A 19,565-nucleotide genomic window follows, 5' to 3' on the forward strand; every position below is an offset into this window, starting at 1 on the left:
TTTCTTCGTTATTTCACCGACCACAACTTCAAAAACGATTTCACACATACCAGAACCAGGGTGGAGAATTGGATCAAATTTGAATGACATTGTTATTAGGACTTCGGGTTTACATTTCAATTTGGTTGGCCATTCTTTCAACAAAAGATTTAGTTGATTATAATGAACCAATTCATTCATTTTACAAATATTTAGAAAGATAAACTATGATTTTATATGTTAATTACAAATTGTCATGCTCAATAACTTGTGCCGACGCCAAGCTTCGCCCGGATTCACAACTACGGGCACTGACATAGACGCAGGACCCGTACAAATAAAATAGTCTTTCCCATATTTTTCATGGAAAGAACCTGGACTTGACTAGTAAATATCATCATAACCCATCCTTATAATCCTAAATAGAAGTTCTCGACCCTGAAAAACGAAGAAAAAACAAAGCAAATTGATCTAAGAAACACCCAAAATGATGAAAAATACTCGAAAACCATCAAAATAGAAGTCGGAAAAAAAAATGAGAATTCTAAGAAAGTGTTTACCTGATCGATCGTTTCATATTTCGAAGGTGGAGTTCTATATATTCTCTTTAGTCTTTCAGTAGGAGGTGCAGTATAAACTCTACTAAACTTGTTCTTCAACATTGTGAATAGATTATCTTTTACTGCCCATAAACCTTGTTTAAGTTCAGGTTCAGGACTAGAAAACCAACCCGAAGAAGAGTCAGGTTTCATTATTTCAACAGGAGACAAGATTTCGAAAGTCGAAGATAATGGTGGATGAGTACAGTATGAACAACCTTTAAGTCCTTGAACTGCAGATTTACCTCTCATTTTAAATTTTAAATGACTCAAAATAGCACTCGTTAAATTTACGGGCTTTTTGCCGTTGTTTTTAACTACTACTGCTGTTGCCATACTCAAAGGATACAATGAAATAATGTAAGTTATGTCAAGAGTTCCATTACTGCAACTCAACTCCACCTGCAACAGCAAACAAAATAGCTCAAATAAAATTTCTCGAACCGAAATTAGAAGAACCCATAATTGAGATCGAAATATACTAACAGAGAAGATCCAATATACCCACAAGTGAATATGATATAAATAAGCAAAAAAACAGAGTAATCCAAGAAAATTTGAGTTTTTTGTTTCTTGTTTTCACTAAGATGGTTATGGTATATAATTGAAGTACCTGAAGAGCATCAATGGAGTCAGAATCAATGTCTTTAACGACCCACTGAGCCGTATTACATATAGGTGTGACTATTGAATTTGATTCAGAAACATCATTAAGGACTAAACCAATACCACCTAATAGAATTTGAACCAACAGGACCAGGTACAGTATAAAGAACTTCTTCATAACCATCATCTTTCCAAAAAAAATTGGTTTGTAGGAGGTAACTAGACCGTCGGGTATTCGAAGAGAAAGAGAAATTCCATTTCTAACAGCAAGTTGGACAATTGGGGTGTCGCTGGATTGTGTAAATTTGATGCCTTTTCGGCCAAATTGCTGGTCAAGTGAAGATGGAGTGGTGGTTTGGGTGGTGATCTGAGGGGTGGTTTGAGTGGTTTATCTTCGGAAAGTGTGCTTATTGATTTGTCTTCGTCTAGTTTCAGCAAGGGAGATCGTTTCATGGAGGTGGGAGTTCGTCTGGTTTCATTAGGGAGGAGGAGATGAGCGATTTAGGTTCAGTACGTGAGGCCGTGAGGGAGAAGACACTTCAGTGATATAAACGCCCCACATTTTAGTCGAAGGCGCCCCATTTTCCCCTACTTTTATTAGGTCCGGTTTTAGTAAATGGTCTTTTGGTCATTTCACTTTCTCTAACGGCACAATACCGTCAAATCTAACGAAAGTGGGGGGTTTCAGTAATTACTAATAAAAGTGGGGGGTTTCAGTAAACGCATTATCAGAATTGGGGGGTTTCAGTAATTCTCTCTTCAATGAAAGGAAGAACAGACCAAACCTTCGTGTTCTTATTAATCTATATGAACGGTTCGATTTGCTGGAAAATGACGGACGGTTGGGATTGCTCTCTCCATGTAGAAAGGACAATCAAAGTTAAAAATAACGGCAACTTATCACGTTACGTCGTTACCCATCTTCCTTGTACACGTCAGCTTAGACAGTGTGGTTGGGAGTAAGGAAGATGTGTAAGTTATCATTTTTCAATTGAGAGAGAGGTGTCTTTAAAGTTTTAAAATCAATTTCATTTTGACCCCTTAGTTTGTTCTAACAAAGTTGGAATATTCTAGAAATTAACCCACATTTAAAAGGGGGTCAATTTTGAATTTACAAATCATTTATACAAGGAGGGCAGTTATGAAAACAAAAAAGTTAACTGACGGTATTAACAAAAGAAGGTTATTTTGAATTTACGAAAAAAATGTAGTAAAAAAAAGAAGCTAGTCGCAAAATAAGGGCCACAAAGAAAAAAATGCTTGTGGTCGGCAGTTGTGACTAAGATGGAAGGAGTTTTGGTCAAAAAAACAACAGCTACATAAACCAGATAAGCACCATGTTTATCTCATTAATCTAAGAAACAAAACTTGAAAAATGGAAGATAACACTCTTCATTTCCTAAATGAAGTCTTCTCATTGATGGTGATTCCTGGACATGATCTTAAACTCTCTTAAGATAACCAGCCCCAATTGATTGACAAAAAAAAAGAAAAGAAAAGAAAAGTAAGAGGTTGATAATGATAAACTGCATCACCATCAGCTAGCATTGTCTGTTTCTTTCTCAAGGAAGATGAATATCTTTACTTTTTTTCGATGAGAAATGAATATCTTTACTTGCTACCACCATTTCCACCAAAGAGGTAATTCAGGGACGATCCACCACCAGGAGCTGCATGAACCTTGGTGGAAGGTCGATCCTGTATACAGATAATTGGTATCAAGATAACCGATTTTCGTCATAACGATAAGTTGATCAAGTGGGTAATATGCAGAGTTAGCTGAGTAAACAAGATCAGAATAATTAATTTTAGTTTTAAAAAACCATAGTTTTATCTTACCGTGATGAAATTTCCAGTATTCTGACCATCTGCACGGTAGTAATTGTTCGCTTGGCTACCTTGTTGGATCCCTGCTGGAATCTGCTTATTATTATCCAGTGTTGCCGAAGTAGTCGACTTTTTTGAAGGTACATCGTCTGCCACCTGAACAGGACTCTCAGCAGCAGGTGGGGATGGTTTTGGTTCCTCGCCACTCCCAAAGAGATACCCCAACGAACTCTGACCTCCTCCACTACTGACTCCACGACCCATAGTCTCTCTAGTAACTTCTCTCCGGATACAACTCTGCACGATGGGAAGCAAATAAAATGAGTGAAGAATGAAACAGAAATGAAAGCATATATCAGGTGCATAAATGGATCACCTGAAAACCAAATAAAATGGAAAAGCTGTGAGCAAGAACATAGGTTACAATGTTCTATTTCCATTTAAAGACGCATTCTTCGTGTTGAGGAAACACAATAAATGAAATTCAAAATTGGGTTTTTAAGTTTTCTATTAGCTTATATTAGGAACGCGTTCAAAACAATGTGCAACCACCACCTTCAACACTTCTCACTCCGCTACTTCCAATTATACCAATTTAAAACTAATCATTCAAATATAATCACAAAAGTAATTAGAGAAGTCTAATAAAAATATAGTTATCACTGCATCAGTTGATCAAATTTAATGTTCTAAACTATAAGGACTAGGGGCAAAATGCACATATAGTATCTACTCCATAGTCAACCAAATGAACATGAATAAACCTACACCCTTACTTCCTCATCGTCCTATTAATAAGCCCGAGCTCACTTCGATGTTTCCAATTCTCTATCAAATCTCCGGCCCCTTATAGAGCTTGAAAATCAAAAGGTTTCTTAAATGCTTCAACTTCGATTGTTCAACATTACCTCTTGGGCTGTTAAAGTCATACGTTTTGTTTACTTACTAAGTAATCATAGTAGAGAGACTAACTAATCTTTCGTATTAAAGTCATGTTATAAGTAAATTCGAATTAATCCTTACAGATGTCCAACCCCGCTTCAGATCTACCATCCTCGTTAGGGTATCTCATAGATCAGTTTTCATTTATGCCAGTGCCATATACAACAATATTCAAGATTAATCAATAAGAGTAGAACCAAAGGCAATACAAGCATAGAGAGAATTCAAATGCTTAGGAAAGATAAAAATCCACGATGCCATAGAAAACATCAAATGATTAAAAAAAAAAATAACATCAGAATCAATGAAATCTATCATTACAATTCCTTAACTAAGAACAAATTAAGAGATAAATGAACAATATCTAATACGTTTTTTTGGTCGAAATTGACAAAAAAAAAACAGAGGAAAAGACATATGAAGTGGTAAATAGATGAATCTGAAAGTAAAACAACTAAATTAGGGTTTCGCACCTTTGTGATCCCGGAACCGAACAGGAAAGACGATAGAAAATGAGAAGAAAGTGGAGAGAAGTACTAGTAAATAAGGAGGTATTGAAGTGAGTGGGATATTTATAGACGGGATAATTACTATTGCCAGGCGCATTCAAAATTCAAAAACTTCACCCTCCAAAAGTTGGAAAAAAAAATTGGAGGATTTTCACGTGTGCCCTCATCATTTTTAGAAAATTTTCAGCAGGTGTAATATGTGGTAGTTTGCCTCATTGCTATTTTAAAATGTCTTAAATGAGAAATCTGACATAACACGTAAAAATGATATTGTGGGGAGGAATAACACATTTCGGCCCTCCTCGAGTTAGAATCCTGCTTCCGCCCCTGGCTTTTGGTATGGCTCCAAATGCCCTCCTCGTGTTAGAATCCTGGTTCGTCCCTGGCTTTTGGGTATGGCTCCAAATGGCCCCCCCCCCCCCCCCCCCCGCCTGCCCTCCTCGTGTTAGAATCCTGGTTCCGTCCTATGGCTCCAAATGGGCCCCCTCGAGAAGAATGGGATTAGTGGAATTTTATTTTTCATTCTCAAGTTTTCTTCAGATGAAAATATACAAGAAATATCATCATGATATATTGATTGACTCGTAAAATTATGTTTGAACTAATATTACAATTGAAGACTGAACACGAAATAATAGACTTATTAACGTGTATCTAGAGAATCTTTCCCACCAAGAGTCTGGATTATAGCTTCTAAAAGTTTAATTTCACCATCTCTTTTTGATATTTCAGCCTGCTTAGTTCGTAATTCTTCCATGTGTAGCTCGAAAACCTCTGCAATGAAATCAATTAGGAAAATAAAGAACAGTAAGTTTCTTATATCTAATCTAAGGAATCTTTCGAGGTTTATTAATTAATCAAATCTAACTCATAATCTGAAACATTTTATACTAATGCTTGAAAATTAACAGGCCGGGAACTGTTATTTTCTTCGTTTCACATTAAGGCAGTTTAGTATAGGTTTACAATTAGCAAGTACAATAAGCTTGATGAAATCTTTAACGGTCTGTTTGGATGAAGGAACACAAAGAAGGTTTTTCGGCGAAAGGTAGGATTTGGTAGGAACACGAATCCCTTGTTCTTGGTAACTATATATCCTAGGATTCCGAAATCCAAAGAATCATGTATCCTTCGTTTGTATTAAGAATGCAGTATAAGGTGTAGGTTTTCAATTTGTAGATGATGCAAGCTATGTATAAGGCACTTAGCCCCACATCGCTTAAGGAGACCTTTGAGATCTAGGTTATAACATAACACCTTGTTTGACATGTCGACGTTGGCTTGGCCTTTTGGGTGGGTTTGGCGCCTAGAGTGGGAAAGCCTGGGGTGATCTAGGGCACGACCATGCCAACGAAAACCTTGTACCATGTGGAACTAGGCCCGTGGGCCTGGGTGGTGCCTGAATCAAGGACAATATGGCTGGTATTGAGACATGTGTTGCATCATAACATAAAGCTTGATGAAAATTGTAAATATAAACATATTAATCTTTAGATCCGGAGTAAGTAATGAAACGAAGAATCACAAAATACGTACTTGAGGTGTTCTCGAGCTCTCTGGTAACCTCTTGTGCATGTAACTCGGCAGCTCTTTTTGCTGCCTCAGCCTGACGCTTTTCCGCACGAGCCCGTGCAGCAGCAGTTATTGCAGCATCAAGCTCCCGTTCTAATGCCTCTACCCTTTGTTCAAGTGCCTACAGTGAGAAAAAATTGCTGGAACAAATAAGCGAAGTACATGGAAATCAGGTCAATAGACCAGTACATAAGAGTATTAAATGCTTCTTGATTGCTGTATATTTCTCAAGAAGCACATGTTTGATCCTATAGAAAGCAAGAGTTTCATATAACTATCAAATAACAACAACATACTTCGCTAGAAAAATGAACTCGTTAATCTCAAAACAATTCATCTCCCGTGGCTCAAACTCTATCAACAAGACAACATCTCCCCTTGTTCAATATCAATTCGAAAAGTGCAAGAGATAAATTGAATGTCCATGTGCACCAATTTGCGCATACTTCCTCGATTTCACACTGCCGTGTAGTTCTAGCAGATACTTCTTTTATTTCTAAACAATGTTACATGTAATTTCAGTGAGATGTTTCATGTGAACCCCAATATCTTTTCAGTTTAAACCTTTAACTACAAGAGATGAGGTAACCGTCAAGAGAAGTTTAAAATATCCAGCCACTAATGGCTACTGATCAGATATGTATATGTTGAATATATGGGTGAGGGTGATAGATCAGAAATTCTGCATAACGGTGACGAGACGTGATAAAATGATATATCAGCATTCAGCGATATGTCATGAATTAATGATAGAAACAACAATATCCTTCTAGCCAACATTGAACATTCTACTACTTCCATTTCATTTCATCGATTTATTGCACAAATTATCAAATAACTCAAAGGCTATACTGCAACTTCCATTGTCATGATACATTGATACTTACAAAACAACAATGGAGAAAATACTTGTAACACCATTTTCGAAGCGCAGATTGAGAGTTTAATAGCTAATAGCATTGAGTAGTGATAAATCCATAAGGATGGAGTCAAAGTTAGCAGAATGAAGTGGGAAATTATGAACTAGAAAATTGTATCTATCAGATGGGAGCTACTTTGATGATCCAATTCATTCATAGTTCAGATCAGTTCTTATACATTTAAATAGATTAGTTTCACAACTAAAGATAGATCCTTTTCTTTCCAGATATCTCTAAACTCAAGGCAAATTTATCCACAGAACCCTAGATCAACAGTCAATTCACAGTAGACCAAACCCAATTCATAAAAATCACCAAATAGAGAAAACCCAAAAACCTAATCTCATTATTTCACTGTTAAAAACTCAAATTTAATAAAATTATGCCCCAAAATTGTGAAAAACAGAATCTGGAAAAGATAAAAGTAAACCTACCCAGATCGTGAAATTATCAAACGAACATAACCCCTAAAAGAATGAGAGAACCGAAATTCGAAATACCTTGATTGTTCTAGCTTGTTCTGAAGTAAGAGATGCTTTAGCAAAAGTTTCTTCATCTAGAAAAACAGCTTTCTTCATCAAAACCTTTTGTAAAGAATCCAAATTGGAACCCATCTCTGATAAATTCACAATGGCTGTTTTCCATCTCTCACTTCCATTCTCCTTCTCTTCCATCTTTGAAACCTTTTTTACTGATTGTGATTAGTCTCTCTTCTGTTCTTCGTTCTAAAAACTTTGTAATCGAAGAGTAGTTGTTGGCGAAGTATGGAACAATTAAAATATGAACAGAGTCTATTTGGCCCGAGCTTAAACCTACCACGGCCCGAGCTTAAACCTACCACAGTCCGAGCTGCACTGCTGGATAACTTGCCTATGGTGAGACCTAGGGGTAGGGGTGGGAAAAAGGCCTGTGAGTCCGGATCCGCCCGCGAACCGCCCGAGTCCGATGTGACCGTGGGCGCCCGGTGTCCGAGACGGACACTACCCGACCGGACCGGCAAATTTAGTCGGACGGACACGGACAAGAGGCTCTAACCGGCATTCCGCCCGAGTCCGACAGATAAGCCCGACCGATTGATATTTTCGACTTATTTAGACATTTTAATCATATATAGATAGTTATAATAAATTAATATAGTTAACATTTAGACTACACACTTACACGTTTATGCGAATCAATTGATATAGTTAACATTTAGACTACATACTTACATATGCATGGAAATACAAAGTTTACAATGTGGGATTATGTTTTATCGACTTTGCTTGGGTGAAATCTTAATAAATATCTTTTATAGGCATTCAAGTAAAAAAAGAAACATTGTGCCTGAGTCCGACCAGTCCGGTAACCGGATTGCCCGACAATTTAGGCGGACACAGACGGGCAACGGATAACCAAATTTTGTCAAGTAACCGCCCGATTTGTCCGGATGTCCGAACGGACAAATCAAGAATTTGTCGGTTCCGCCCGGACCGGAAGAGTAAGTGACCGTGGACTACCCGTCCGGTCCGTTTCCCACCCCTACCTAGGGGTGGGAAACGAGTCGGGCTCGGGTACCCGTGGGTACCCCTGTCTCGGGTTCAGGCGTTCCGGGTACCCACACTTATGGCATACACGGCTTAGAGAGCGGGCTCGAGCTGGGTAGATTCGAAAATTCTATGTACAAAGCCCGTCATGGACACTTGCTCATTAACTCCATAAAAAATGATTGATGGTGTAAGATCTTGGGTCAAGGAAAATGCAAAGAGAATTTAGTGCCAACAACATTTGGTTGGAGTGGTAAGAGAGATAATCTTCCATCTTAGAGGCCAAGTGTTCGAGACACGCTGAACATTTCAAAAAAAAAAAAAAAGATTGGCCAAACAATACTTGTCAGTGGTTGTTGTCATTTTGAAGTGTGAAAAGCTTGTCTATTTGGATTGGTTACGATCAATGTTGTAAGTTTATTTCGATTCCAGATGCTAACGGATTTTTGGCCCGGTGCCTTTAGAAGCACCCTTAAACCACCCCTTGAAAATGTTTCAAATCCATCCTGAATATCCAACAAATACCTTAATTTGACTAATTTCTTAATTTGTCATATGGACAAAAAGATGTGATTGATGGTATGCTACTTAGATTGTGTATGAATGATATAAAACTCAGTTCACACTATTAGCAATATTACTATCTTCTTTTTGTAATAGCACAAACTTTCCCTAATGTTATTCTCATTAGTCTTAAACTCAATGGGTCTGGTATTTGCACCCCCAAAAAAGAAATTACCCAGATCTCATCTCTCTTGGCCTCTCTTAATTCTATCTTTCTAATTAGATTGTATGAGAAGCCCAAATATTAAACCCTAAATATTTCATCATATTCTTCTCACGCAAGTGAACCAAAGCTAAATATTTAATCACATTCTGCGAGTTCATTTTCCTTCTTTTCTTCTAAAATTCGAAAATAAGGCGTAGCGGAAATAAAAGTCTCTGCAAAAAGAGAAATCGTGTGGGTGTAATAAAAGAAACTTAGTTTTCGCAAGGAGTCCCATCAAAGTTTGAACTTTGACCACTAAATTGTCAACCACAACCATGCTCAAAAGAGAAAGCAGCCTAGACTGAAGTCTTTCACTTTCTCAACGGTAGATAAATCAACATTGAACTAGAAACAGACACTTTTGTTGAATACAAGTTTCAGGAATTGAATCATAAATAAACTAGTACTAGGATTACAAATACAGATACATAATTCCTTTAATAAATGAAACAATGAGACTTGTAGTCAGTGATTGTGTTTTAGAACATTAGAAATCGCTTGAATGGTAGCAGGGGTTGTCCGACAACATCCTCCAATCAGCTTAGCACCTGAATCACGCCATCTTGTTGCATATTCTTCAAACTTCTCGTCATCAAAACACTTCGACGGCTGTCAACATTAAGCTTATTATAGTTTCTCTAGACAATGTATATAAAAAATAAATGCTTGAGATCAAGTATCAAGATTCAAAGTTGATACATAAATTGAATAGAAGAAAACAAATCAAGGAAGTCACTGAACTCACCAGCCATCTCTTCGCTCTGCCATCCCATACTTCACCGCTATTCGGATAAACGACTATTGCTTTATCAGTCAGCTGAAAACAAGAGAGATTTCACAGTTCAAGAATATAAATGTAGACCCACTGAAGGAAAGCCTTTGAAAAGATTGAACTTTGTATTATGATTTAGAACTTGGTAACCTTACCTCTTTGAATTTGCAGATTAGGCTTTCTATGAAGTGGGGAGGTGCACAATTGATTCCAACCACATTTACTTTCTCACTCTTGTTTATAATGTCGAGACATTCCTCAAAGCTCTCTCCTGAGGGGGCATGCACACCATCCACCGAGCTGAAGCAAATCCAGGACGGAATTTGGACGTTTTCTTCGTCAAGCAACTCAATACAGGCCTGCAAATTACACAACTTGAATCTATTTCAGAAATTTTACTTTTACCCTATGAGAATGACATAGTGATTTCAAATGCTTCCGGCCAGGCCTATCTCGAGCAGCCCCAGATAGGCCATGGGCTGTCCTAGCCCGACCTGTGAAATAAACGAGACATGACAGGCTAGCCTGGGACTGGCCTGATTAATGGGTGGGTCAGACTTACACATTACAAGCTACCACCTGCATACGCTTGATCTTTCTAAGAACTAAGAAGTGTCTAGGAAGGCTAACCTGAGCTTCAAGTTTATTGGGTATAGTCTCAAAAGCTAACAAGTCAGGACCTGCTCCTAAAAGAACTTGTAGTCGCCGTCTGTGGAAATCCTTGAGCTTATTCAAACTCACACTTGGTCCATAACATCCACTGGAAGCATAAGACACAAATCAAATTACAGAAACTCAGATTTATATACCGTAAAGCGAAGAAATATAGGTTAATACAAAGGGAAACTTTAGTGTTACAGGAAAGAACGAGTAAAATTGAGTTTAAAAAGTAGTCCTTAAGATGTAAACCTATATTCTGAACCATCTGCAAGATAAGCTCCATAGCTACCAATGGAAGCTGCCACTAAAGCTCGATTGTAACTGTGGTTAGGAGTTTTTTCCAACGATTTCCAAAACAAATCCCGGGCTTCACGAGCTAACTTAACACTCTTTTCAAGTAAACTTTCTCCTTCCTTCATAGATAGACCTCTAGATAAAAATCCTGGGATTGTCGCCTGCAAAATCAGAACCAAAACAATTATAACTGATATTTAACACAAAACATAAATTAGGAGAATGAGGCAAGATTGTTGGCGATAAAAGGCGAAGCACGGTAGCACAAAAGAGACAAGTACTAATAGAGCGGGGACTAGACAGGATGGTAAGTAGCAAGTAAAGAATTGCCCAAGACTTATCTACATCACAAATTTTAATGCCCAGAGCATGACGGAATATGCTTATAAACTCAGTTATTTGAATGATCAAACACCTAAGTTTTCTACCACCATTCAATAAGACGCTAACTCGGAAAAGGGACAGGAAAATATAAAACAAAATATAGCCTTTTAGAAAGAGGGGGCCTCAAATGCATCACATTTAACAACATCTTGATGAGCTGAAAAAGATGTGGGTAGTAAATAATTGGTGGATTACCAAGCCATAGTACATACATCCTTAGGGTAGTTACAGTAATTTAGAGTGGGTAGTTAATTAGTGATAGCGGGTAGTCACTTTGTTAGTTTAGGTGTTCTTGTGGTAGTTGGTTTATTTTGTTCTATTTGCAAACTAAAATATCTGTATTGCAGAAAAAAAAAATAGAGATAATGAACTAAGTTGTGGTTTATTCAAGCCCTAAATAGAATTTTATTTGCAAACTTGTTTCACTGCTTTGATTGAGACCTATCATTGGTACAGAGCATTGTTCATATAGTTAATAAAAAAGAGAGGATTGAAAATTTGGACGCTTCATTTGGAGGACTACAAGACAACTTCAATCAAGTCGAACTTAGGATTACCAATAAGCTAAAACAAATGGAAACAATGATTTGTAAGCTATCTAAAACAACGATAGAAATGGTCGTTCTCACTCCAATCGAGAAGATATGCGAGACAATTCGGAAGGAGGCTAACCAACTTTCTAAAACAAGAACAAATTGAATAGTAGCAAAACGAAATAGACTAGTTAAACTGTATGCATTTGAAATCCCACTAAAAGCGTTTGAAAAGCCAGAAGGAAAAGAACAAATACAACCCATTACTCACATAAGCAAGGAATCCAAAAAAAAAAAAACATGAAAATTGTAGAGTTTAAACTTTGTGTATCCCATACAAACATATTAATAAACATTTTACATTTAAATAGTCTTTTGATCTATACAATGATTTAAGATTTCCTTCATATCCAATTCATAGATTTAAAAAGGAACCAATCGAATAAAAAAAGAGACTATCATTTTTTATAAAAATGAAAATTTGATGAGAATAGGGGGAATAGATAGGGTACCTGATAAGATGAAGTTACTAATATATCTGCACCAGCCTCAAGATACTCCAAATGAACCTACAAATTTTACATTTTTAACCTAGATTTCATTCATTCTCATATACAACATATATATATAAATAGAGAGATTTATAAATAGAGAGAGAGAGAGAGAGAGAGATTTATAGAGAGAGACCTTTTTAATGAGATCGGGATCTTTGATTAAGCAAAGAGCGCTCCAAAGAGGGTCGTTAATAAAAGCACCATGTTTTTCGAGCTGTGTAGCGAATCCACCATCAACGACGGCGCAACCACCCGCCTTCTTTATCAGATCCTCAAGTACCGCCATTCCCCTTCGCGTTCCCGTAGCCATCTCTCTCTCTCTCTCTAATCTCTATAAATGGATATTGGTGGAGAAGCGAAGACTACTACAGTTAGACAAACTGTTATGGTGGTGCCTGCAAAATCACATGCACGCCCATCATATGAACATATTTACAGGTTGGTTCATTTCTGAATCTAGTCACATGTACGTCATGATTCAATTTCTATTTTTAGGGATTTTTCCAATTATTCTTCAACACATGATATCACACACAATTTGTGACACAATAACTCGTTTCCTTAAAAAGTTTGACACGTTTGTTTCCCTCAATCCACTAAGAAAAGTCATAATTTTTCTTCTTCAGAAAAAAAAAAAAAAAAAAAAAGAACTACGATAATTCCCCGTAGAGTGGATATATGAGTCTTTCTTTTATATTCAGGTTGGTTTTTTCTATTCACTCCCCCTAGACTAGGCAAGTTCGACAACACTAAGACTGACCCTAATCCCCTAGTTCTGAACAACTTGGATTGAGTCCAGTCCGAGTATCCTCGAAATGCCTAATCTGTGGGACTCGAACGCTACTGTCCACCCACAAAAAATGTCAGGAGGGAAGGCGGATCTAAGTAAAAAAGGAGGGGGATGGTACCAATCCCCTCAAGATTCACTGTGGAAAGTCCACCTGAACTTTTCAGATTTAGGTTCTCGTGGTAAGGATGTAAATAGGTCAGTCTCTCTTTAAATTTGTTATTAATAGATGGGTTGAAACAGACTCTCTTGATTAGACATGATTTAGTTTTCTCAATAGGCACCCCACATTGTTGTTGTATACACCGTTACACAATCAAAAGTGTTGAAAAGTTCATGTGCAAATAGGTGCTTACATATAATAATTCGACTTGTTGCTAGCTTCTAGAATATGTTGATGTTGTCAATGGATATTTCATCACAAGGCTTTACTAAACTAAAGTTCAAGAGTACTTTTGTCTCAACTTAAAACCATGTTCATGTTTTTTTTATCTTTGTGAAAGCTTTCCTTAATTAAAGTTGAATGAGGGGCATTTTGTTTTGAATCCAAAAAATTAACTTGTTTGTTTTTAACTTCCTAATCTTCATCTCCAACATCCGACAACCACCCGTTACATCTGACCACCACCCATCGCTTCTGACCACTACCAACTCCGATCAAAGAGAGAGGGAGAGAGGTCGAGCGAGGGAGAGAAAGAGAGAGAGGGCAAGAGAAGAGGTGGTCGGTGGTCAGAAATGGTAATGGTGGGCAGAAATTGTGGTGGTGGATGTGAGGTGAAGATGAAGATTAGAGGGCAAAATACGATCAAGTAAATTTTTGGGTTAAAATAAATATGCTTCATGAGTCAATCTTGATTAACTAAGTCTTTATTTTCCGCAGACTTTTCGGGATGTCCCAAAATCGCGACCTTTTTAAGAATCTAATTAGATAAAATGATACTAGTGATCCCCAAATCCAGTACGTTGGTTGCGAAATCTCAAACAAATTTTCGGTTTTGGAGGATTCCAAAATCAGACTGGTTTGGGGATCCCCTCAACCAACGAATCTGGTTTAGGGGATCTCCCAAACTAGTACATTGGTTTGAGAAGTCCCCTAAACCAGTGTCGTTTTCTAATGAAGGGATCTTTCCCTTTGTCAGAGCTTCTAAAGAGAGATGAGGAGGGGATGAGAAGAGTAAGAGAGAGGGAGAAAGGAAGGAGGAGAGAGAGAGAGAGGGAGGAAAAGAAAGAGGAAGGAAGAGAGAGAAATAATGGTGGTCGAAGGTAGTGGATAGAGGAGAGATAGAAAGGTTCGATTAAAATTAAAGTTCGTCGATAATGACAATTTACCGGCGACCCTTGCTTACATAGAGAAAAAATAGTCAACTAAAATTGTTTTCTATGATAATTAAAGAATAGGGTTGATGTTTTGAGAGAATCAACATAATTTGAGAGAAGTTAGAACTTTAATTAAGGTTGATGTTTTTGGGAAACAAAAAATTTGTAAAATAAAAAATTTTAAATGTAAATAAAAAATTGTGTATTGTTTTGTTTTCTACAAACACCACCAAGCTTTTAATGTTTATTCACTTTCTTCTTCCTCCATCTTCCCCTCCAACCACGAGTCCACGACTATCAACTCAGGCCACACCTCCACCATCAACTCTACCGACATTTCCACCACCAACACCGTTTGTTAGTCATCATCGACCTCCTCTGACTCTCTTTTTTCGTTCTCTTTTCTCTATTTCCCACTCTTTCTGCTCTCTCTCTCTCTCTCTCTCTCTTTTCGTTTTCTCTTTTCTTTATGTCCCACTCTTTCTTCTCTCTCTCTCATTTCTGGCAAAGTGGAGGCCCACTTCGCCCAAACCCTCGCCTGGTTGTCTAGACAAAAAGAAACAACCATCATTTGAATCAGAGGATAATCCAAACGACCTACGACGTTTAGTTTCCATTTCGTTCTTCCAGAAACCCAACAAATGGTTCCGCTGAACGCCGAAACTTAGAGAAAGGGATGGAGAGAGAGAAACAAAGAGAAAAGATAGAAACTGAAAAATAAAAGAGACAAAGAAGAGATATAGGTCATAGGTCGTCACCCGCGACCTTTAAGGGCGACATGAGAAGGAGGGTGGCCTATTAATTTCGAAATTGTTCTTTTTTTCCCACAACATCCACCACTACCAATCCAGCAAGAAAGGATATGGGAGACTATGTTCTATCTATATCTATACCTATGAAAATCTTCTCAATATTAATAAGATAAATTTTCCTTAGTTCAACAAAAAAAAAAAAGATAAATTTTGGTTAGAAAAAGAACCTTAACACACCCAAATTTCACCTAAAAAAGTAGTGCAACTCATAATGGTCATATGAGACTCATGCATAGATTGAAAAAATAAACTATTCATGAGTTAACAAATCCAAAAAGATAAAAAAAATTCCCATCACTAACAAAAATACTAGAGTAGATAATTAAGAGATTAAACAAAATTTCATCCCTAAATGAACATTAATCTCTCTTATTGGGAAGAAAGAAAACCTTGGGTTAACTCTAGGCAGTACAGACAACCGCAAGACATTTCTCCCCAATCTCTAACCCCAAGACATTTCTCCCCAATCTCTCTCTACTAAACATAAAAACTCTCACTCAACCAGTAAACTTGAGTACTGTTTGAGAATTATTTGCTTAACAACTCTCATTAAATATGTAAATACTTATTGGCATACTATATTCTTCATAGGTTGATCATCTGTCCAAGACATATCCTCAGAATTGAGATTGAAATCAACATCTAAGTTCATCAAGTCATTATAATCTCCTACTCCTGTTCCAAACTCATAAATAGGAAGCTCATCTAGTGCTGCAAAATCATTTGAACCAAATTCATTGTAATCAAAATTTAGTTGATCAAAAGACATCTCAGTTCCTTCCCCCATTGAAGATTGCAATATAGATTCATTGAAGATACCAAAATTTGATAATTCTTCGGCTGGTTTTTGTTCTTGCTCAAGAAATTCTTTCTTTACCTCCCCTCCATCCTGTTCGATCTGAATTGAGTTGCCTACAACTTCAATAAGAGCTTTTGATGAAGAAGAAGATATGTCTAAAACAGAGGAAGGAGATGACGCAGAAACTTGGGTTTCATCTCTTTGATCCGAAACTGAAAGATTTCTAGGTGAAGTAGACCCACAAACTGAGAATACATCTTCATTCTCATGTTTCTTATCCTCCTTCTTCTTGATCATTACCTTAGTCTTTCCGGTGAGAGTTATGTTTTCTAGTTCCAATTCGAATTGTCTAGCAGCATCATCATAAGCTTTCTTTGCTTCTTCAGCTGTAAGATAAGTACCCAACCATCTTCGTCGTCCTCTAATCGGATCTCGAATCTCAGCAGACCATTTTCCCCACGTTCTTTGCCTAACTCCCTTAAATCGCAAAGGAGCTCTCGACCTAGTCCTCACTGAGGTAACCCCTTTCTTAAGATTTTTGCCCACATTTTTCGGTTTTTTGACACCTTTTTTAGGGTTTTTCACACCATCTTTAGGGTTTTCAGCACAATCTTTAGGGGTTTCTACACCATCTTTAGGGGTTTCGACACATTCAGCTCTCTCAAGAGAAGGAACAGATGATTTAGAAACAGGAAATGTAACATGAAGTTCTTTTATAACTCTCTTAAATCCATTCCTCTTTTCAGTTCTATCTGATGTTTTAATTTCATCATCAGAAGAATCAGAATCAGTAGCATCAGGATCAGTATAAATAATTCGAATTGTTTTCTTCCTTTCCACTAATAATTGGCCATTAGCAACTAATTTGCTCTTCATTTTTCGGGCCAAATTACTTTGAAGAGCCACCATTCTCAATAATCCTCTCAATAATATGTAATATAATTAAATGAAATAATTTCTTCAAAAATGAAGAAGATAATTAACCAAAGGGCAAAATCTCTGAAAACTCCAAAACCCTAATTAAGAGAGAGTTATTCTGAAGAACAAAAATAAACCAAACAATTTCTTACTATGAGAAGCCCCAAAGTATTGAACTCCAGAACCAGTTCTGCAAAATAAAAAAAACCCAAATCCAAAACAAATCAAAACCCATTTCATAAAAATCAAAAACTCAATCTGGGTAAGAATTAATTTAGTGAAATGATGAAAATTAACATACCGTTTTGATCTCAAACGCATCGAAACGGTTTCAAACCCCTGTTTTCGTTTATATTGATAACAAAACCAAATTTGCATGCAGAGACAAGATATGAAGAAGATATTGAAGAATGAAATCAATAGATTAAATCCAGACGACATAAATCCGCTTCTTTACTTTGTCAAATTAAAACCTCTCTTCTTCTTCTTTAAAGAAAGAGAGAAAATCTGCACATAAAAAAAACTGAAAAAAACAAAATTAGATTACAAATTTATGGTTAGAATTTCATCTCTAATCAATTACCCAAATAAATTAAGAACAAATTTATCTCTTCATCATCTATATACCCAATTCTAATAAACAAGAATAAATCATCTAAAACACCAAATAGAAATTTCAGTAAAAAAAAAAACATCAAACCACTTAAATCCCTCATAAATATTGAAAAGGAAGTACCTGGTAGAAGTAGTAGCAGTAGAAATCTCTTTGTGCTTGCTTCTCTCTTTCTCTCTCTAAAATGACACACTCTCTGTTTCTCTCTCTAGAATGATACTTTCTCTCTCTACTGGTTTTACTCTCTCTGTTTATACTCAAGATTTGAGCTCTTCTAAGAATCAATCACTGAATCACAATAGAGACCTTCTCATCTTCTAAAGAATTTATATGACATGGTAAAAATATATTCTGGACTGGCAGTACAAATATTTTACCTGTCAAAATTAAACGTGTCTCTTTAAGAGTTATTTTTAATGGCGGTCATACTCTATACCCGACTAAATAGTCCTTTAATTAAGGGTCTTTGAATTAATCATAACTTACCAAATAAAACGTATCTCCTTTTAACCCAACTTTTTTTTTATTTTTTCCCTTTTTTGTTTTGATTTTATATCTATTTTAATTATAAATTAAGAATCTTTCACATTTATTATTAGATATTTTTAATTAATGGAGTTACTAAAAATAAATAAATAGTATTTATTTCACAATTGTAAAGGAAATTTCATTTTATTTCTTTCTATTATTTTGTATTTCTATTTTTCCTAATTAGTATTTATTTTTTATATGTTAATTTGTTTTCCAAAAACAATATTGAATTAATGAGGTATTTAAAAAGGCAGTTTTTAGGGGTCATTTTGGAATTAAAGATTTTGTGGGGTTTAACATGTTTCTTGGAACCCAAGCAAGATATTTGTGCCTCATCTAAGGAAACTTAAGAGTACGGAATCGGTTGTGATTCACCACCGTTTTCATTTCGATTCATTATCACCCAAATAAGAATTTTTCTCTCACAAGACTAGACATACCACCTAGTCGGTTATTGTTGTGATACACCGATTTGGCTTCGATTCCTCTTCACCCAAATTGACATTTTCTTATTTTCTCTCACTTGATAGGTGTTTAGCCCTTATTTTGTGGGTGAGTATTAACTTTTTTGTTTTTTTGTTAAGAATGGGTGAGTATTATTAACTTGTTGTAAAAAATATATTGGAGTCAAATTTCAACTTGTAAGCCGATCCGGTTTTAAATGATAGTGATTCATTTTTCCATATGAACATTTCTTTTTGTACCGTGGTAAGTTAATATTGGAACATTTGTTTCTTTATGCCGAAAAGAAAAACACAAGGGTGCCTCTATTGGTGTCACATAAGGAAAATGAAAACTTCGTACATTCATCTTCCTATATAACAATTAACTATGTCACCTAACCACTAATTCGATTGATTTGGGATCAATGATATGTACTCCAAGGTACGGGGCTTGAATAAATCAAGGGGAAATAATATAGGCACCGTTATTGCTATAGGTGCTCTCCGCAACTAAATTTTCTTGCAAATTTTACTGTAAAAGGGGCGAGTAATAACATGGGTGTCGTCAACACTTGGTTGCCAAGTGGTCGATAGTGTTAACATAAACTCCAAAATCACAGAAGCCTTAGGGCTTGTGTTGGTAGGTTTAGTTATCTGTTTAACTTAGACGGCGACTAACGTAGATAGTAGTCAATTTCTCAAAAAAAAAAAAAAATTATGGATGCCTATGGAACTTCCTTAGTTATCTTTCTTCACTCAAACACTAACAGAACCGGGCCTAGAGCCCAACAAGACATGGCCTAAAGCCCAACAACATTATTTACACCCTAATAATCCCAATTCAAATAACCAAAGATTCCACTTTTTCTGGGATTCGAACCTGGGACCTCCAGGGCTTT

General features: G+C 36.5%; 4 protein-coding genes, 1 long non-coding RNA gene and 1 pseudogene across 6 annotated transcripts; 1 reads left to right on the forward strand and 5 right to left on the reverse strand.

Moving 5' to 3' along the window:
* Positions 1–262: 262 nt before the first annotated feature.
* Positions 263–2,105, reverse strand: LOC147543372 (photosynthetic NDH subunit of subcomplex B 2, chloroplastic-like; annotated as a pseudogene).
* A 399-nt stretch (positions 2,106–2,504) lies between these two features.
* On the reverse strand, positions 2,505–4,766 carry LOC147543373 (protein SPIRAL1-like 3). Of its 2 annotated transcripts, XM_086637296.1 has the most exons (4): positions 4,427–4,568; positions 3,024–3,308; positions 2,786–2,882; positions 2,622–2,755 (listed from the first exon to the last, which is right to left on the reverse strand). In XM_086637296.1, the coding sequence occupies exons 2-3, from the start codon at positions 3,273–3,275 to the stop codon at positions 2,796–2,798; spliced, it is 339 nt and encodes a 112-aa protein (XP_086493422.1). In that variant the 5' UTR covers positions 3,276–3,308; positions 4,427–4,568; the 3' UTR covers positions 2,622–2,755; positions 2,786–2,795. The 2 variants fall into 2 exon arrangements, with proteins under 2 accessions (XP_086493421.1, XP_086493422.1); XM_086637295.1 differs by having other exon boundaries at positions 2,505–2,882; positions 4,427–4,766.
* Positions 4,767–4,972: 206 nt separating this feature from the next.
* On the reverse strand, positions 4,973–7,773 carry LOC147543374 (tropomyosin). Its single transcript, XM_086637294.1, has 3 exons — positions 7,455–7,773; positions 5,999–6,155; positions 4,973–5,236 (listed from the first exon to the last, which is right to left on the reverse strand). Exons 1-3 carry the CDS (start codon positions 7,626–7,628, stop codon positions 5,106–5,108), a joined length of 462 nt encoding a protein of 153 aa, XP_086493420.1. The 5' UTR covers positions 7,629–7,773; the 3' UTR covers positions 4,973–5,105.
* A 1,791-nt stretch (positions 7,774–9,564) lies between these two features.
* On the reverse strand, positions 9,565–13,038 carry HMT-1 (Homocysteine S-methyltransferase family protein). The gene is made up of 7 exons (XM_086672810.1): positions 12,580–13,038; positions 12,405–12,461; positions 10,931–11,136; positions 10,652–10,781; positions 10,177–10,380; positions 9,995–10,066; positions 9,565–9,858 (listed from the first exon to the last, which is right to left on the reverse strand). Exons 1-7 carry the CDS (start codon positions 12,754–12,756, stop codon positions 9,715–9,717), a joined length of 990 nt encoding a protein of 329 aa, XP_086528936.1. The 5' UTR covers positions 12,757–13,038; the 3' UTR covers positions 9,565–9,714.
* Positions 13,039–15,641: 2,603 nt separating this feature from the next.
* On the reverse strand, positions 15,642–18,110 carry LOC147543376 (uncharacterized). Its single transcript, XM_086672813.1, has 3 exons — positions 17,816–18,110; positions 17,381–17,602; positions 15,642–17,269 (listed from the first exon to the last, which is right to left on the reverse strand). The coding sequence occupies exon 3, from the start codon at positions 17,068–17,070 to the stop codon at positions 15,928–15,930; it is 1,143 nt and encodes a 380-aa protein (XP_086528939.1). The 5' UTR covers positions 17,071–17,269; positions 17,381–17,602; positions 17,816–18,110; the 3' UTR covers positions 15,642–15,927.
* LOC147543377 (uncharacterized) lies at positions 15,689–19,280 on the forward strand. Its single transcript, XR_015239625.1, has 2 exons — positions 15,689–18,779; positions 18,818–19,280. It is a non-coding gene; the product is annotated as an uncharacterized LOC147543377 (long non-coding RNA).
* Positions 19,281–19,565: the final 285 nt, after the last annotated feature.

The sequence above is a fragment of the Eschscholzia californica genome, unplaced genomic scaffold, assembly GCF_041429995.1.
Source record: "Eschscholzia californica isolate CP2 unplaced genomic scaffold, dmEscCali1.0.p SCAF_4, whole genome shotgun sequence".
In the NCBI taxonomy this organism is placed as follows: domain Eukaryota; kingdom Viridiplantae; phylum Streptophyta; class Magnoliopsida; order Ranunculales; family Papaveraceae; genus Eschscholzia; species Eschscholzia californica.

What these genes read in the sequence shown, in the direction of transcription:
- LOC147543373 (XM_086637295.1), bottom strand. Translation starts at nt 3,275, where the DNA reads ATGGGTCGTGGAGTCAGTAGTGGAGGAGGTCAGAGTTCGTTGGGGTAT. An exon ending in ATACTGGAAATTTCATCACG is followed by an intron (nt 2,883 to 3,023) that starts GTAAGATAAAAC and finishes ATCTGTATACAG; the next exon opens with GATCGACCTTCCACCAAGGT.
- LOC147543374 (XM_086637294.1), bottom strand. Translation starts at nt 7,628, where the DNA reads ATGGAAGAGAAGGAGAATGGAAGTGAGAGATGGAAAACAGCCATTGTG. An exon ending in AACAAGCTAGAACAATCAAG is followed by an intron (nt 6,156 to 7,454) that starts GTATTTCGAATT and finishes TTCTCACTGTAG; the next exon opens with GCACTTGAACAAAGGGTAGA. An exon ending in AGAGCTCGAGAACACCTCAA is followed by an intron (nt 5,237 to 5,998) that starts GTACGTATTTTG and finishes ATTTCATTGCAG; the next exon opens with AGGTTTTCGAGCTACACATG.
- HMT-1 (XM_086672810.1), bottom strand. Translation starts at nt 12,756, where the DNA reads ATGGCTACGGGAACGCGAAGGGGAATGGCGGTACTTGAGGATCTGATA. An exon ending in CCAATAAACTTGAAGCTCAG is followed by an intron (nt 10,381 to 10,651) that starts GTTAGCCTTCCT and finishes TGTAATTTGCAG; the next exon opens with GCCTGTATTGAGTTGCTTGA. An exon ending in TAATCTGCAAATTCAAAGAG is followed by an intron (nt 10,067 to 10,176) that starts GTAAGGTTACCA and finishes TCTTGTTTTCAG; the next exon opens with CTGACTGATAAAGCAATAGT.
- LOC147543376 (XM_086672813.1), bottom strand. Translation starts at nt 17,070, where the DNA reads ATGGTGGCTCTTCAAAGTAATTTGGCCCGAAAAATGAAGAGCAAATTA.